This window comes from Chaetodon trifascialis, chromosome 9 (assembly GCF_039877785.1).
Source record: "Chaetodon trifascialis isolate fChaTrf1 chromosome 9, fChaTrf1.hap1, whole genome shotgun sequence".
In the NCBI taxonomy this organism is placed as follows: Eukaryota; Metazoa; Chordata; class Actinopteri; order Chaetodontiformes; family Chaetodontidae; genus Chaetodon; species Chaetodon trifascialis.
This window is the reverse complement of record NC_092064.1, coordinates 2959790-2979045: the sequence shown is the minus strand read 5'-3', so window position 1 is coordinate 2979045 and position 19256 is coordinate 2959790. Positions and strand designations below refer to the sequence as shown.

The following is a 19256-nucleotide window of genomic DNA, read 5'->3' as shown; positions in this document are numbered from 1 at the left end:
ATATTAAACCAGTCAGAAAAGGTTGGGGACCTATGAATTCGGGGAAGAACAGCATAAGGCCCAATCCCAGTGTCTCCCCTTAGGCCTTAAGCCCTGAGCCCTGACTTAGTTGAAGTCATGTAAGTGCTCCAGTGTGAGAGGCTGCAACGGGCTAAAATCGTGTGAATAGGACTGGGACAGCACTCTGCGACGCAATCCATGGAGCCTCTGCATCATCCCAGTTGTAATCAAAAATAAAACACACAGACACCATAATTCAGTATGCAAAATCTTTTTTTTTTTTTTGTAAAATATATCAGCCTTTCAACATCAAAAAACTTTTTAGTTTAATGATTGTGTTTGTCAATATGTTCTGAATCTGTAATTCCTCACTGAGCGCTCTCATCCACTGCCGCGGCGATGCGTCTCCCCCAAACTGTAGTTTCTTCTAGCATCATTTTTACGCTGGTAACGCTGAGCTGTATGTACCTGTATAGCCAAACGACCTTTCCCAGTTCTTAAATTTAGAAAAATTGATGGATACAAGTTTTCTGTTGACAAATGACGATCACAGTTACAAGTTGTTAGACCAGCCAAACATGAGCATTTGTCTGAGAACTTAACATTGATGGCTTAACATTGATAACATTTCTGAAAGCTTGACCATGAAAACCTTGGAATGATTTTAGATTCTTGTCTGACATTCCAGTCTCATGTTACAGCTATTACGCAGCACTTTTCCTCTTAGTCAGAGCCGTCATGCACTGTGCGAACGGTGCAACCGCACAGGGCCTCGCACCACTAGGGGGCCTCGCGCCTGCAATCCTTCTTTTTTCGCATTAGATATATATGATGTTTTCCGTCTCTGTCAAGGTCACAAAAACAATCAAACAAACAACCAAAAAACAAATCCAACAAATTAAGCGGGTTTTTCATTGTCGCTGTGTCATTAGGCCTCACTGAAGCACGTCTGAGCACGTCCGAATCTCAGGATGCACCGGACCTCTTCGCGGAGTTGAGGATACTATGAGAGATAATTCCAGAGGGAACAACTACAGCACTTAAAACACTTACCTAAGGGATTGAAGGAACTTCCCCTAACTGTGAGACTGCGTTCAGGACCCTATTTTTCCAGTAACGGTGGTATCGGGCGAGCGAAGCTTTTCAAACTTGAAACTAATTAAAAACTATTTGCGCACCTCCACGTCACGGGACAGACGGAGCGGGCTTGCCCTGCTATCAGTTGACATTGCATCCAAACTGGATTATAAAGATTTTATTGCTGAGTTTGCGGCCAAGAAGGCAAGGAAAGTGACTGACATGATCAGTTTCTGCGCAGTTTCTGCATGGTGAGTCCATCTCATTTGTGAGAGTTACAGCAGTAAATATGTTGTGTATAGTTGTAATGAAAATGAACGTATATTATGAATGAAAAGTGTTCTAACTTACTTCTTTAAAATGTCAAGATGCCAAAAATAAAGTGACTGAGCTGATTTGATGTAAAGCCACTCGTTGCTCAGTTGATTGTTCCCCCCTTTGAAATAAAAAGTCATAGCTGAGATGTGTATGATGACTATGTGTATGGTTATGCTGTATTATTCTACTTGATAAAAACGTATTGCAGCGGGATTATGCGTGCAGCAGAAGAAGAATAGCTGTGTCCGTGTGACTGTTATTCATGCGCAATTGCGCATCCATGTCAAAGAGCAGGGCTTCACCCCCGCCTGCGACGGCCCTGCTCTTGGTAATATTGTAATTCATAATCAATGAATTTACATCATCCAAACTTCATTATACTAATGCCCTTTTCTGGTCTAGTAGACGTCCTGAGCTAGTTCAGGATGGTGCACCTGGAATCTAGTGAAAAACTACAGAGAAACGCATCATGGAACACTCATTCCGGCATTACTTTTCCTACATTATTGTTTTCAAGTTCCTTAATTATCAATTTCAAAGCTGTTTGAACCTTTTCTTTGAATCTGCATGAGTGTACAGCAGGGAAGCAGTGCAGAACGAAGTAACAGAAATTAAAGATTTGTTTTTTTTTTGGTTTTCTTCTTTATTAGAAGCCTACAAAAAGGTTTTTGTTATGTTTTGCTTTCCAGATCAAGTGAAATAACTGATGCACAACCTGAAATGTGATCCACTGGTTGTATTCGTGTTGGATCAGTCACACACGAACCTTTTCATCTTGTACAGTATTTTAAAAACTTTTCATCATACATTACCAAAATATGATTAACTCCCTGAAGGGCTCTCATGTGGGAGCTGAAAGTCTTTTTAAACTTTTATGCATCTGACTTATTCTAAAATTGTAAGAATATCAAAATCTTACTGAGGGCTTCTATATGCTAACCAACATGTCAAACAGCATTTGCACTTGTCTGCAATCATTTTGTCCCATGTGAAGTTTCCTTCTGATCTTCTCTCTCCATATCACCTGACCTTTAATCATTAAGAACTCAGTTATAACCCTTGCTAGTACTATGATGTGAGGCAGAATGAGAAAATAAAAGTACAAAGTCCCAAGTGGACCAACAAAAACCTGAAAGTAACAGGACACAAATCCATCGTTTGTTCTTAGAAAATCTTTCTGTATTTACAGGTTTGAACAGACAAGCAGGTACAGACAAAGAGTGCTTATATACAGAGCAGCACAAGATGTTAAAATGAGTGCTAAAACAATACCGTATTTACAGATGGACTAAAGCGGAAAGTACAGACTAAGAACAAGTTTTATCACAAAACTTCTGGAGCTCTACACAGTATCACAAATTCCATGAACTGTACAGTTAAAAACCAAAAAATGGTAAATCTACATGAAATCCAATGTTTCTCCAATTGAGAGACACTGAATTATATTTTTACATTATATATACATAGTGTATAAGCATGTATGTTTTCATACATATATAGCTACCTGCGGTGCAAAAGCAGCAAAAGAAATTAGAATGTATGGAATTCAATACTACAAAATAAAAGGTTTGTGCTAAACGGGCTGACTGACAAAATAATGTTACACCATACATGACCAATATACTGGCAAAAGAAAAAGTGAGCATAGGTAAATAATGTTTGCTCAAAGTCCTAATGGTCTGAAGTGAACAGAAGGTTAATGTCAGTCATTCAAAAACAGAAGAGATTGTCAATAATACTTCAAGTTCATGCAAAGATATAAACCATTAAAAATGAAAAAATAAACTTTTCCCTGTTGACCAACCAGCTGTGCAGCTTTCCCTTCATTGTGACTCGGAAGGTGCAAAACAAAACGAGGGAGGGCGGGACTTAATGTGTGGGTTATGGAACAGAGTTGGTGTGCAGTCTGGGCACTTGGTGGGGAGGACCAGTCTCAGTGTCAGCCTCATCCTGGCTGGACGGGCTGCTCACTGTGGCAGTATTGGTGGGTGGTGGTGGTGGTGGTGGTGGTGGTGTTGTTGTTGTTGTTGTTGTTGTGGTGGAGGTGGCGGCGGTGGCGGTGGCGCTGGTATTGGTGCTGGCTGCACTACTATTACTACTACTACTACTACTACTACTACTGCTGCTGCTGCTGCTGCTGCTGGTGGCACCAGTGCAACTGGTGGCAGGCGTGGCAGTCTGCTCTTCTTTGGGCTGCTTACTGGCAAATTCAGTGATGCTGAAGACAAACTGGAGGCAGCCCAGTTTGATGTAGCTGCCATGGTGGAGCAGGGCAGTGCCTTCCCAGCCTGCCCCGCTGCCTCCGATCAGGCTGGAGCTGCTCGCCTTACAGCTGCACGACAGAGCCAAGCCACCTTGAGGCTGGCTGCTCATCACGCCACCGGCCAGCAGCAAACCCGCCACCGAGCTAGGACCCTCCTCATCCTCACGCTTCTTACTGCGACCTGCAGAGGACACGGGGAGAAATTTGGAGATCGGCACCAACGATGGCTGGAATGTGGACACTATCAGTACGATTTAGAAAGGAAGGAGGAAACAACAGCGGATCAGGTTGTACACCAAAAGTAAAGATGAAGGGATACAAGTTTTTCATCTTATCAGGAATGATGACACCAGGCAGCAAAACAGTTGTGACATCAAGACACAAGTCTTGTCAGACCCAATGAAATCTGTTTCACACTGTTATTTTTTTCCCAAATTGTTTTCCGTTAAAAATTTTATGAATTCTGTGAATTTAAGCACATTTTGGCCTCAGAAAGTGATTCTCTCTCTCCACCTCTCACCCTCCCTCCCCCCATCTAAGGACCTCTTCAACATCATCCTGTGTGTGTCCCTGTTTGTGTATGTGCATCTCACCAAAAACATAGCAGACGCTATTGCATCATTATAATGCTTATAATGGTACAGAAAACCCTGATTTTATCAACTGCATCTACATTATGGCTATTTCCACAACAAGTTTTAGAGGAAAAGAAGTGTGAAGAGCCGGCATATTTACATCTAATTATGTCCATGTCTACCGAAGAGATTTAGATATGTCACACTTCAACAGATTTTCCCAGTTTGAGGAAGGGGATAACAAAATCACAACAAAAACAAAACACAACTACTGGATAAATGAGATTCTGGTTTGTGACTCCTGTCATCATGCCGTGGGTTCAGTGCAACCACTGCGGTGGGGCTGCTTTTGTCCACCATCGAATATTAATCTTCACAATCAAATGTCTGGATTTTTCTTTTAATTAGACCATATATTCAAATGCAAAATATTTTGTTGACAGCCCTATTGCCTTGTAAAATAAAATAACATTTATAGAGTGGAAGCCCTGTGAGATCAGTCTTGGCTCCCTGGTGACCCTCTGACCTGCACATACTATGAATATCTGAGAGAGATTTCAATAATTTAAGTGTGTAAAGAATGAGATGGACTCACGGATGATGCCTTGCACTTTGGCCACCAGGCCACTGGGTGGAGATGGCGAAGCCTTCTCAGAGAAATCACACGAGTACAGGACGTTGTCCACTGTTGTGCCGTGCTCGCTGTAGTTGAGCAGCTCATAATGCTTAGTATTCTATGAGAGACACAGGCAAACCGCTTACACCACGTCAACAACAACAGTGCCTCCATGTCTTTAACACTCTAAGCTGGAGAATTGTGGTACAGCACAATAACACACTTCTACATTTATGCATTGTAGCAATTTCAAAGGCCAAACCTCATCATAGAAAATACAGGCGTGCTTCCCCGATATGTAGTTGCAATGACCGTAATTTGTAAGGCACACGTCCATGTCAGCACCTTCACATTAAACAAACACATGGATATTAAACACATTAAAGAAACAGTGAACTGTCATTTCACAGCAAAACTCAATAAAGATCATCTCAGAAAATGACACCTCTATACATATCACATACATTGCTCCAAGTTTAGTCTTGTGTTTATCTAAATGCCACGATAAGAACTGTTCCGCTCACAAAAGAGGAAAGTTAACATTTCTGTTGTCAAATCATCTTCTCTTAAAAATTCAAACAGTACAAAGTAATGAGTACAACATACGTGTTCTCTATTTGTTAAATGGTGAATGTTTTTGAGGTCACTGTGATACAGTCCATGTCTTACCAGATCCTATGTATAACGTCCTGTAGCACATGCTAACAGCTCCTCCTTTTCCTGTCAGAGGGTAGAAGACGGCTCGGGCCTGCACCTTCTTCTGACCTGGTAGGAAGATTTACATTCATTCAAAATCAACAAGACATGAGATTTGAAACAGATTACAGAGCCACCCCACAGGCCAGTTTAAGTCTTACTGTCAGGGTGGGGTGATGGGGTTTTGGGGGCAGCAGCAGTGGCTAGGGGAAGTGGAGTGCTGGGTGCTTTGGGGGGGAAGAGCTGCTGGATCCTCTGCCAGGCCAGGAGCTTGATCATCTCTGCATCCAGCTTGTCCAGCTCTATCCCTGAACGGACGCATGCACACACACAACCATTAGGCCCATTCGTTTGTTTCATCAGACATGACATATCTGGAACACTTTCTGTAGCACTTACCTCCATCCTCATCCTTTCCATCTTTCATGCAGCTGGACAGGTTAGCGATGGAGGAGAGAGCGCTGGGTAGCAGTGAGTCCATCAGTGCAGGACCAGCCTTTAAGTCTGCAGAGGGGACACATGCAGAGACAACATGTGGTCAAAGAACTGAGACAGATCTGGAGGATTGGACATTTATTTTTGTACATTTGTGTACAAAAAAGGATTTTAAACTATACATTAAGCTTTTTAAATTTGTGTACAAAACAAAACTGGTTTGTCATATCACACTGCTGTTTGCTGTGGGAAACTGTTCCCATTGATGACGAGAGGGAACACTGTATAGTGGAAAGTGACTGAACACCAACATGCTGAACACCCTTCAATGTGTCAGGACTCATAAAAGCCAGATTTGTTGCAATGCTGTAGGCTGTACAGGTGTTTGGTATTTAATCCATCCTCTGGGGCTCACGTTGTTTTGCCATTTAAAAAAACAACTGAAAGAAATACATTTTTGTGACAAAAAATAATGCTTTTGAACTTATAAAGTACTGCTACAACAACCCACATCATGAGAAAAGACTAACTTTAATCAGGTATGTACTGTGTAAGGTTCTCCCTTTGTTTTGGAGATACAGGAGGAGAAGGTACTGTCGACTGAATATCAGCATATTTCGTCCAGAAAATAAGATAATCCTCTATTAATGCCACAATGGGAAATTTGCAGTGTTATAACAGTAAAGAGGATCATGTAATAGAAAGAAGTGTCTGTAAAAAAGCAAGATATGATAAAAAAAAGTAAAAGTAAAACAGGCACTCACAATATTACACAGAGGAAATATTGATACTGCTCAGTGTAGTATACATTGATATTGCACATGAGTGAATTTGCCATTCATGGTGTGTGTGGTCTCTGTGAAGAGAACACGCTTCAATTTTTTGTAGCTTGAGCTACTGGATGGTATGATTCTTCCCAAACAGCTGTTATTATGATTATTAATTATTCTAGACTTCCATTCAATGTGACTGAATATCAAATAAGTATTCTAAGCAGGTATAGTGCTCATATATATCATTTTCACTGGTTCTATTTTTTCAGATTTGCAGACTAAATAATGAAAAAGTTAGAAATCAATAACTGATGACTTGCAGCTCTAAGGTGAACTCAAATGAACCTGGGAAGCCAATCAGGAGTGAGCAGTTTATTAAGTCAGGAATGTGTACCTGGAGTAGATGATGATGAGCCCAGCTTGGTCGGGCCGTGCTCCTGGTTGCCTTTAGGTGGTGTGTCTGAGCGGGCACAGCTGGTGATGGAGTAGGAGGGCTTTTCACTGCTACTCATACTCTCCTCCTGGAGTTCTGTCTGGCTCCTGTGGTCCTGCTGGCTGCTGTGGGGCCATATCGTCGGTGCAGTTGGGCAGTTTTTCTCAGCACAGGCCTCTGTAGTGCTCTCAGGCTCCTTTTTAACTGTTTCTGCTCTTATGTGGTTCACCAACCCAGAGGCAGGAGCTGAGTCTGGGGGTATTGTGCTGGACTTCAGTCTGTGCTGCAGCTCAGCCTGCCTGCAGGAGTCTGAGGCACTGTGACAGTCTACAGGTCCGTTGGCTTTGGGAGGCTGACACTCCTCTGTGAGAGGTCCGTTGGGTTTCCTACAGTTCTGACATGGTGTCATGCTGCATTTACAAACTCCCAGCTCTGCTAGGGGATCCACTGAAAAAGACGCCCCAAGGGGGTCATCAAGTGTACTGCAGGGTTTTGAGCAGGGGTCAGCGGAAGAAGTCCTGTCTATAGAGGCCTGAGTTTTCATGTCATCTGATGTTACACATGATTTAGTGCTGGCTTTCTGCTCAGGAGTCCATTCTGCAGGCGATGTTAGGGACGTCAGGGTGGATGCTGTGGTTGAAGCCTTCTGCTTGATGGATAGGTGTCGCATGATGCTGCACTGGAGGGCGATGACATCCTGAAGCCACTGTTCAACACAGCAGAACCACATTTTATGACATGAGAAGCAACCATCAATCCCTTTTAGAACACTTTCCTATTTGATGAGACATTTATATCACAGGAACAAATCAATAAGTTTTCATTAGTTGTAATATTTTTAAATAACTTAAAGATTGTATATTTGGGGCACATCTGTGCTACTTTCCAGAGTGAGTGAAATAAAACCAAAACACAAATTTTATGCCTGTTTGCTGTGTAACAGTGAGGTTAGCTTGGCTGCTAGGTTTTCATTAGGTGTCCTACTAGAGTAAGTTAGTTAGACAAGCAATCAGACTTTGAACAAATTTAACTTTCTATTTCCCTTTGGAGAGGAGCAGCCACCTGAATGCACAGGCAATCAAGGCAAACCCCACCAATGCTTCAACACACACTGAATCTGCATTGCTGTTAATATTTCAATTGGATTCATTTATATGGCTGTTCTGAAAAAAAGGAAAGCAATGAATGCCTCTTCCTGCATGCCTGTCAACCCACATTAGACTTTTTGACATGGCAGTAATTATCAGTGATTGACCAACACACTTCGAAATCACCAAGATGTCTAGAAATATACTGCATATGAGATACAAGCCATTGTTGCAGATGACAATTATCACTCATTAAAAAGGTGTCATGCTGTTGTAAAAGCTTGAAGAACGGCTTTTCTTCTGCCTACCTCCCGCTGTTCGGCTTCTGTGGTGAGGCGCTTTGAGAGCTGATGGTCGGGAACGCCGCTACAAACCAGCTCCAACTGGCGCACCCCTGCAGGAAGCAGCGTGGAAGGAGGATTCTGGTACTGGGACTTAATGGCATCTGGCACCTGAATCCAAACAGTGATTATTAGAAATAACTAAATAGCTTTAGCTTGAACTTTATCTGAACAAGGTGTATCACATGATGACTGTGTTTGGGGAGCCTGCCTGGGGAGATTCATATCTAAGCGCATTCTTGCTCAAATTAAAGTTCAGATGTTGTGACTGAATTGATATTTCATGTCGATGGAATAACTTCAGTTTGATGAAAATGAGGTGCTGCAGTGCTCAGACTGCTGATCCATCTTCTCTGTTCTGTCAGCACAGACTATTTAGCAAGAGAAAGCCTAAACATGATATATGTACATGAATCAAGAGTAAAAGATAAGAACAGGATCAGTTATTGCATGAAATTATTTTTCCCCAACACCCCCAAATGTTTGTCTGTCATATTCAGATAACCCCCACATCTGTCTACACCCTCACACTGAGGCAGCCTCTCTACCTTGATGGTCTTCTTGTTGTGCTGGTGGGTGGTGCGTCGGTTGGGAGCGTTCTGTCGATGGACCCTACGCAGGAAGTCCAACTTTACGGCGTGCTGGGACATCCTGTCCTGGAACTGGTCAAAGAGCTGACAGCGGCTGGACAGGCTCAGGCTCCTCTGATTCAGCTGGACATCAGACAAACATTTGAAAACAAATCACTTTGTTGCACTCTCTTCTGAGACGAACTAAAAGCAACAACAGCAAAAACCGTCTTTAGCTCTGTATGAGCCAAGACCATGATCCTCACCACTAAGTGCTCAACATGGTTGGGACACATCCATTTGCCAGCAGGTAAAGCTGTGAGTGGAGGGTCCAGACAGTCCATGTGGAACAGAAGAGGACAATAGTCACACTGGATCAGTGGAGCCAACCTGCAACTCCTGTGAGAGGAAGTACAAACAAACCGGTCCACGACATGAAACATTTCAGAGGTGTGTGTGTGTGTGTGTGTGTGTGTGTGTGTGTATCTTGGTAAATATGGTCATCTGGTTGTTCATACCTGTTGCACGAATAGCAGACTTTGACTGGTAGAGGAACCAGACCATTGGAATCCAGCTCATGCTGAGGCCTCCTGAACGGCTTCCCTAGCAGCTCCTCTTTTCTCCTGCGTTTACTGCTGCCTGGAAGGCCAAACGAGTTTGGATCATTTGAGACACAATCCAACCCAGATATCCCTTTTCTGTCATGAGTCAACAATCTGAAATGCTCAATTCATTCCAGGGCACATTTTGTAACCGAGGTGCAGTAATTTGTTTTTATATCCACTTTCCATAACTTGCCTCATCGACTTCTAGTTTGGTTTCTGGGATGTCAGACTCTGACCAAGAAGGAATGTGTGGATAGTTTTTCAACCTTGGGCTCAGAATCTAACGAGAAGTCACAATGAATCAGTATTTATATAAAACCTATTCACAGTTTCATTGCTCTTAAAAATAAATAACAAATGTACATTAGACTCATATTCACAAGACAACGTGGTAGCTCTGACTGTTGGACCTAAAAATAGGTTACCGGGCCACAGAGGTTGGACAAACCACATTTCACTTTTTGCCACCAACATAACTGGATATTACATATATTAGATTTTTTTTCTTCACCTTAAGATTTGAACTGGAATTGAAATAAATACAGTGTCATTTCACAGTGAAAGTTAGGAATTAATGTTGACTGACCTGGCAGAGCAGTGGTGCAGGTGAGCTCGCTGGGCAGCTGGAACTGTGTCGGGTTTCTCTCCATAGCGGCTGCTATTAGCAGCTGAAAGGGCCTCTTGAGGAGGCGTGGCGTCGGAGTGGATAGCGTAGCACCCTCCAGCTCTGTGCCCAGAATTTCATCTTCTGGCTCTACTACCTCCTCCTCCCCGTCATTCTGCTCCTCTGAGGGGGTTGGGGTGGACGAAGTGTTCGAGGTGGGTGTCCCAGGCCGGCTGCTAGGCCGGCTGCTGGTCCTACGGTCCAAGAGGCGCACCTGAGCCACTCGTAGACCGGGCCCAGCTGCTCCAGCCCCTGGGGGCAGGCCATCAAGCCGCAGCGGGCCAGCATTGAGCTCCAGCTCCACGGCCGGGGATGCAGAACACTTAGACAAAGGCCTCTCTGGTAAGCCATTGGTCTGTTCTGACTTCTGCTCTCGCTTCTGACCGCAGCAAACACAGACCAAAAGGCAGAATTATTAGTCCATGCAGCATACAAATATGTTTCTTTTCATCTCAACAACAGCATGACAGTAGCATTGGGCGTGTAAAATGGAAGACTTGCCACTGACCTTTTTTCGAACATTGCAGCGATGACACATCCACTCTCCTGGGGGAAGCATTTCTTCACTTAGAGGTGGGTTGCTGTGGTAAGAAGATAAAACACAGTCATCAGCGACCAGCTTGATAATTACTGCAGGGAAATGAATAACACTATTTTTCAACACCCATGCATGTGGTCATGATATTATGCTTCACATTATGTTTCACATTTCTTAAAAACTCTTATTTAAAGAACTTTCAAAAAAATATTTATTTTCTTATTGGTTACAACACCTCCTGCCTTGTTATCCAACATCCCAATGTTACTAACAGCATACAATGATTTAAATTAGATTTAAACACTCGTTCAAAATGATAATAAAAACTGTAGACATAATTAAGACTGTAGGAGGTACCAGTGACCACTCAGCTAGTCAACATCACCTCTGCTGCCTCCATCTAGTGGACTCATAGTTGCACACACCAAAATAAAATGTCTGGTGATGTGCAAAGTAATCTCAATTCCCAACTTGATTACATTTGCATCTCAACAGCACGGACATGAATGAATCCATTTGAAAAGATTCACAAATATTCTAACTATCCATACATTACAATAATATATTCTCCAGTTAAGTGACCACAGCAGATACTGCCATAAATCAAAGCAAAGCATGATCAGGCAGACAAGGGAATAAACACAACTGCTGGTCAAGGAAAGTGGGTGACATAACAAGGAGTGCAATGTTAGATTGATTTCTAACAGGTAGAAGGCACGTGAAGCCAGGACTCATCTACAGCCTAAAATCTCCCATTCACAGGCAAAGATGATCCAAAGTGACCCCGTGGAGCATCATCAGTGAGATAACATATAGCCATGCAGCCAGTTTCTTCTCCATATGCAGCGATATATGATACTACAAATTGTGAAGATGAAGCCATTCACAGGCCCGATCATATATGGTTAAAACGTTTCTGCATGGTCGCTTCCAAGTGACAGTCTGAAACCAAGCAAAGTTCAAATAAGCATGCAGCAGATGTTAAACGGGCAGCCATGCACAGCGGCACCGAAAGACCGCAACGGGAACAACTTTGCAACATGTTCCCAACAAACACTGCCGTGCCGCTACTCCATCTCAGGAAACGACAAAACATTCTGTTCGTGTTATTTATGCAGCCTTTCTATCTCAAAGCTGAATTTTAAAGGTTGGTAAGATGGCGGTGGAATAGAAAAGAGAGCAGTGAGGTCGCCATATTGTAAACAGAGGCAGCCTCGACTCCATTTTTAGCAGCAGCAGCTCCGCTGGCTGCAGCCACGACAGGAGAGGAGCGACTTCACGCTCATCCTAGCCCCGTTTAGACGTTTCTTTTAGCCCCTTTGCGTCGTATTGAACGTGCCTTTTCATTGACAGCAACGAATGAAAATATATGCTCCCTGCAACATTAAACTCGACAGCTATACGACAGCCACGTCCAACCGCACACACATAACGGCTCACAGTCTCCGAAAAGGAGTATAAACATGACGATGAGCTACTTTAAGTCAGTCGACATCGTCATACATCAATTTGGCATTTATCGCCATTGGCCTTAAAACCTTTTTCAACAACCCTCAAATTGAATGTCCACTCTCCTTTACGTTTACCAAAATCACGCTGGCAATTACTTCAAGATACGTTTGAATATGGTGAATCATCTTTACCAAGAGCTTCTGACGGCTCACTGTCGCCCTCCGCGGCTAATGTGTCTGGGCGAACACAGAGAGCATTAGGAACCCACCGATGGTTACACAATTACTTATATGTACTGAACAACAACGACTCGTAAAATATCTTTAGTTTATCAGGTTCATGAAATGTCAGATGCTAATCTCTGTCAGACTAAGAACAGGAAGTTAAACCGTAATTTCACTTGAGGAAAAAACGCTCACAGAAGTTAGCATTTAGCATCTAACTTATGCATGAAGCTAACGGTGGCTCTAAGTTGCAGTCTGTTTTATACTCTGCATGCACTGATGCGTGCATAAGTCGCCCCGTTCCCGACTCTGCCTCTTTTGTTGAAATAATTGTAACTAACCAGCACTGGAGGTGGAAGGCTGCAGGACAGTGGTCACAGCACAGCAGGTCGCCCCCCTCCCGGCAACTGTCGCAGGTGTCGTGGTTGGTGGCCCTGCCGCTCCTCCGGACGTCTCTCACCAACTTCCGACTCCTCTTCTCCACCTCCTCTGACTTCGGGGGCGCCAGCAGTGTTTGGATTTGCTGTAAAAGTTTGTCATTTGTTTAGTATGAGATCACGGCAGCGCTGCCTGGTTGCTTGCCCACAGAGTTGGAAAATATGCAGCTTTGTGCCCGCTGTACCATTCCATGCTAAGATTGTGGGGAGCGGTAACGTTAACTTGTGGCCTCCATTGTCAACCCAAACTATCAAGTTAGCTAGGCGAGGAATTCATGACAGTAAGCTATGATGGGCTGGTGATAACGGCGATTAAAGTACTAGAAAATATATTAAAGAATTGACAATAAGGGGATATTCCATTCAATCAAGGCCTCCGGGCAAAGCAACCTCACCTCCATTAAGCCCCCAGAGGTATCCAGATCGTACACAATCGTCGGGGTCTCCATTTTGTCCCACATTCATCCAGGAGCAGACGTTGCAAAAGGAATTTGCGATACAAATCCCTGCCAGGAACACAACGATGAGAGTAAATCCCGCAACAACTTTCTTTTTCCAATTGTTTTTGACCAGCGGATGGTTGGCCAAGCGATGCTAGCTCTCGTTAGCTGGCTAAAGGAGCTAACTACGAAAGCAAGACGTCAACCAGTCAAGGTTGTGAAGCTAACGGGCTCACTAGCTTGTGTTATGGGCCAAAAAAGTCAACAAAAATGAACAATACTCGTGTAATTAAAACACCGTCTTCTTAGCGCCACTTATTATGTGCTCATGCCAAGCCTGTATACAGTATTTTCTATCAACAGAGTGTTGCTATTAGATACAAAATCCATCTGCGGCCTAGCTGGCCAGCCATGATTCTTGTTTCTGCTCTTGCAAAAAGCAGCCTTGTAAACCTGCAAACCCCTCCGCTCCCATTGTCAACAGAAGATGTAGCCAAAAAATACAGAAGGAAATTCCGCTTGGCGCGGTCCAATGGACGATATCCGATGACGTTCGGAAACTATAATCCTGAAATGAGGTATGTGGAGATGCAAATTTGGTTGATGTTATTGTTGTGAAAAAGGCTGTGCATCTACACTGGCTGCTAGCAACATCCTCTACCAGTTGGCGCAACCGCGAATCGCCTGACGCGCATGCGCATTGCAACGGATATAGATAATTACGGGATGTATTGTGAAAAGGAGCGAATAGATTGTGTACATCGCATCCGACTTCTGCTATTGTACTAGAATGACGCTAATAGATATCACCGATCATGTCACAGTCTACTTCTCCTGTTAGCCATTATTGTTGTCTACGTACTGCTGCTTGTATTAATAGCCCTAAGGAACGTTACTGATATCTATTACATGTCACAACTGTACAGTACTTCAGTCACCCTTACCACTGTAACTTACATATGAATTGCTGCCACTCTTCCTGCAACTCGCACCTTTACCACATTGTGACTGCTCCTAGAATATGACCATTGTCAGTGTCATTTGCATTGGCAGTGCTTCTTCTGTCTTAATAGTAGGCTACTGTTTTTGTTACAGCCAGCACTAGCTGTGTCTGCAAGTAAGCATTATTATTACTAAGAACAGGACTGGTAATACTACAAATTGTACCACAACTATTAGTACTATTATCACTACTGTTACTGCTGCAACCACCAGCTTACTGCTTCTAACCCCTGGGATCATTGAATCAGTTCACCTCATTGAACATGCACATGTTTTCTGGAGGAGGATTTCCTTGTTGATATCTTCAGTGTCTTATTGACATCATAAACATCACTGAGCAAAGGCATTTATTAGGCAAAAGTATTAAAACGAGTACATAAAATAGCAGAACAACTTTAAATGTGTACATGTACATGTGGTTGTGAATGAGGTTGTGAATTGTGTGTCAGTGTCAGATTTTGCAGTCTTTGTTGTAAAAGAAAGGAAAATGAAGAGGAATAACACCACAATGTAAACCAATGGATGTCTGTGGGGCGGGAAGAGTGACCGACTGCTAGGATTTTATAGGCTGGACACATGGAGTCCAGGTGTTTCCAGACAGCACTGATGGCTCACCAGTACCAAAGTGAGGTGAACCAATAGGAATGTTGCTGAACCAGTACCATCAGGTGCCAACACAAGATCTCACATTATACAGTTTGGTGCATACTATACATAACTTTTTCAGAAACTGAACCAGAGAATGTCACAACATAAAATACTGTATGGACAGATGATAAACGCTTAAGATGACAGTCATTATTTTGAGTCTTACTAATCAGAATACAAACAGCCAATTCCTGCTGGACGGCATGAGGTAAAGGTCAAGATGTAATGCCAGACTGTTCCCAATGATGCTTCAGCTGCATGCCAGCCTCATGGATGATGGGTCATTTGTGGCCCTTGCCAGCAGAGGGAGGCAGTGATCCGTTGTGTTTGAGAAGTTCACCAAATGATTCTGTTGAATTTCACAGTGACCATATGATAGCCTCAGGAACGTTTGCTCATGTAATAGTGTACGTGGAAACATAAAAATCAATACATTCAGATGTTCTGCTGTTCTTAATTGATTTTAATCCACAGTTATCAGTGTTCTTAGCCTTCACAAACCTACATCCAGTTGAGCTCCAGAAGCCAGGTCAAACCTTCAGTGAGACAAGGGTTAGTTTGCTGACTTTAAAACTGGACCTTTCACTGCTCAAGTTGTATGATAATAAACATTTCTTACCAATTTATCCATTGGAAACTCTTTTAACTTCAGGAGGCAATGATTTCAAGCTCGTTATAGGCCCTATAGAAGGGGCAGCACTCACCACAGAGCCAGTTTAGAGTGGTTTTGAGTTTTCTATTAATTAAAGCAAAGCATTAGTTGCAGGCATAGAGCACCTTTTCTCAATCTGATGAAAAGTAAATTAGTCTTGGTTTAATTCTCATATCTTAAGTGCCCCACAATGTCAACTGTATGAACAAATTAACATTTATAACCATATCTCATTTAGTAATTGTGTCCAGCATGAAGGCCTTATACACTCAAAACATGTAACAATACCCTGTTACAAGCAGGGTTTGTCTTCACCATGAAGGTCATTTTGACATCTCATTGTGGCAACAAATTGCAACCTCGGCTTGCCATACTTACTTTATCTGATTCTGATGATAGAGCCCTTGAAATTTGGCACAATATCAATCAAACACTGTCCCTGTAACAATGTCTATACTTTGGGGAACTGTCTGTGGCACTTTTTTTTTTTGTTTTTCGAGGGCCAATAATGAAAAATATGAGACCTGCTATTGCCTTTCAACCAAATGGATCTGCTGTCCACCATTTTGTCTGTGCCTCTGTCAGATTGGACTGGAAACTACATTAAGAAATTATGCTGTCTTTCTGAAAGTGAGATGGGAAGCTTGATGTCTGTGTGTACAGCGCTGGAGTCAGGACATGGTTAGCCTAGCTTAGCATAAACACTAGAAGCAGGGGAAACAGCCAGCCTGGCTCTGTTCAGAGTTATGACAAAAAAGTCTGCCTACACTTTTAACATTGAAGACCCACAGGAAGCCAAAATGCAATACTGGCTTTCCCGCTTGTTGTGTTGTTCAGCACTTGTAAACATTTTGGCCTTGTTGCTGGCCATACAACATGAAGTCAAACATGTAGAGTTGCATGTGAGACAATGTAAGGCATGAACATCTTTTTCATGGAAGAAATGTCAAAATATATCATTTTGATGAACACAGGTGAGTTTTAGGGATTTAATCAATGCCTGGAGAGGAACTGTAATGGTGACATCATTAATCCTCTTCTTTTTCTGACACAGTGGGCACTGATTCAGAGGTCTGGATCCAGGCTGGGTTGGTAAAGATAAGATAAGATAAGATAAGATAAGATAAGATAAGATAAGATAAGATAAGATAAGATATATAGTGATATTAATTAAGACATTGCCTTGAATATTTGAACTGCACATGCTAAAATATGGACAATAAGACAGTGTTTTGTACTATTGCACAGTCGAAAATATGTAAGTAGAAAAAAAGAATATATAAGCACAGTAAAAAGACATGTTATATTGCACATATTAGCAAATGTTAAACATAAATAGTACAAAACAGTAGGTTTGTGATGTGAGACAACATAAACATAGTGCTTCAATGATGCTGGAGTTAAACAGTCTGTCAGCTGTTGGAATGAAAGGCCTGAGGTGGTGTTCCTACTTACACTGAAGGACCTGCTTAAGGCCCCTGTTCGTCTCATGCGGGGGCTGAGAGGTGTTGTCCATCCTCATCTCACCCACCCCCTTAATGGTATCCAGCTATATATATAGTATACAGGTGCTGGTCATAAAATTAGAATATCATGGAAAAGTTGATTTATTTCAGTAATTCCATTCAAAAAGTGAAAGTTGTATATTATATTATATTCATTCATTACACACAGACTGATATATTTCAAATGTTTAGTTCTTTAATTTTGATGATTTTAACTAACAACTAATGAAAATCCAAATTTCAGTATCTCAGAAAATTAGAATATCACTTAAGACTGATACAAAAAAAGGATTTCTAAAAATGTTGTCCAACTGGAAAGTATAAACATGAAAAGTATGAGCATGTACAGCACTCAATACTTAGTTGGGGCTCCTTTTGCCTGAATTACTGCAGCAATGCGGCGTGGCATGGAGTCGATCAGGCTGTGGCACTGCTCAGGTGTTATGAGAGCCCAGGTTGCTTTGATGGTGGCCTTCAGCTCTTCTGCGTTGTTGAGTCTGGCATCTCGCATCTTCCTCTTCACAATACCCCATAGATTTTCTATGGGGTTAAGGTCAGGGGAGTTTGCTGGCCAATCAAGAACAGGGATACCATGGTCCTTAAACCAGGTACTGGTAGCTTTGGCACTGTGAGCAGGTGCCAGGTCCTGTTGAAAAATTAAATCTGCATCTCCATAAAGTTGGTCAGCAGCAGGAAGAATGAAGTGCTCCAAAACTTCCTGATAGACAGCTGCATTGACCTTGGACCTAAGGAAACACAGTGGACCAACACCAGCAGGTGACATGGCACCCCAAACCATCACTGACTGTGGAAACTTGAGGCTCGACCTCAGGCAACGTGGATTCTGTGCCTCTCCTCTCTTCCTCCAGACTCTGGGACCTTGATTACCAAAGGACATGCAAAATTTACTTTCATCCAAGAACATGACTTTGGACCACTCAGCAGCAGTCCAGTCCTTTTTGTCTTTAGCCCAGGTGAGACGCTTCTGACGCTGTCTCTTGATCAAGAGCGGCTTGACACAAGGAATGCGGCATTTGAAACCCATGTCTGGCATATGTCTGTGAGTGGTGGTTCTTGAAGCACTGACTCCAGCTGCAGTCCACTCTTTGTGAATCTCCCCCGCAGTTTTGAATGGGTTTTGTCTCACTATCCTCTCCAGGGTGCGGTTATCCCTATTGCTTGTACACTTTTTTCTACCACATCTTTTCCTTCCCTTTGCCTTTCTACTAATGTGCTTGGACACAGAGCTCTGTGAACATCCAGCCTCTTTAGCAATGACCTTTTGGGACTTGCCCTCCTTGTGCAAGGTGTCAATGATCGTCTTTTGGACAACTGTCAGGTCAGCAGTCTTCCCCATGACTGTGTAGCTTACAGAACTAGACTGAGAGACCATTTAAAGGCCTTTGTAGGTGTTTGAGTTAATTAGCTGATTAGAGTGTGGCACCAGATATCTTCATATCTCAATATTGACCTTTTCCACAATATTCTAATTTTCTGAGATACTCAATTGGGGGGTTTTCATTAGTTGTCAGGTATAATCATCAATATTAAAAGAAGTAAATACTTGAAATATGTTGGTCTGTGTGAAATGAATGTATACATTATACAAGTTTCACTTTTTGAATGGAATCACTGAAAAAAATCAACTTTGCCATGATATTCTAATTTTATGACTAGCACCTGTATATACAGCATATAAAGTCATCTCTCCCTCCAGTGCACCTGAACATGCTCAGTGTGACAAGCATTGGGGTCATTTACCTGCACACCGACCCTTAGATTTCTAGGATGATTCATGTTAACTGTACTCATAAGTTTTGTGTGCTGCTGCATGTCTGTACTCTCAGTCCATGAAGGCTTGCTCAGAGAAGCACTGCTGCCTTGACAGGTATAATACATGCTGAA

At 42.6% G+C, this 19256-nt stretch overlaps 1 protein-coding gene across 2 annotated transcripts; it reads right to left on the bottom strand.

Moving 5' to 3' along the window:
• Window positions 1-2550: 2550 nt before the first annotated feature.
• phf12b (PHD finger protein 12b) lies at window positions 2551-14230 on the bottom strand. 2 transcript variants are annotated; one of them, XM_070969894.1, is made up of 16 exons: window positions 13500-14221; window positions 13009-13190; window positions 10962-11034; window positions 10376-10832; window positions 9703-9823; window positions 9451-9583; window positions 9164-9328; window positions 8583-8726; window positions 7148-7892; window positions 5945-6049; window positions 5707-5853; window positions 5519-5614; window positions 5112-5194; window positions 4829-4967; window positions 3440-3839; window positions 2568-3409 (listed from the first exon to the last, which is right to left on the bottom strand). In XM_070969894.1, exons 1-16 carry the CDS (start codon window positions 13563-13565, stop codon window positions 3277-3279), a joined length of 3189 nt encoding a protein of 1062 aa, XP_070825995.1. In that variant the 5' UTR covers window positions 13566-14221; the 3' UTR covers window positions 2568-3276. The 2 variants fall into 2 exon arrangements, with proteins under 2 accessions (XP_070825994.1, XP_070825995.1); XM_070969893.1 differs by having other exon boundaries at window positions 2551-3839; window positions 13500-14230.
• Between the last annotated feature and the right edge of the window lie 5026 nt (window positions 14231-19256).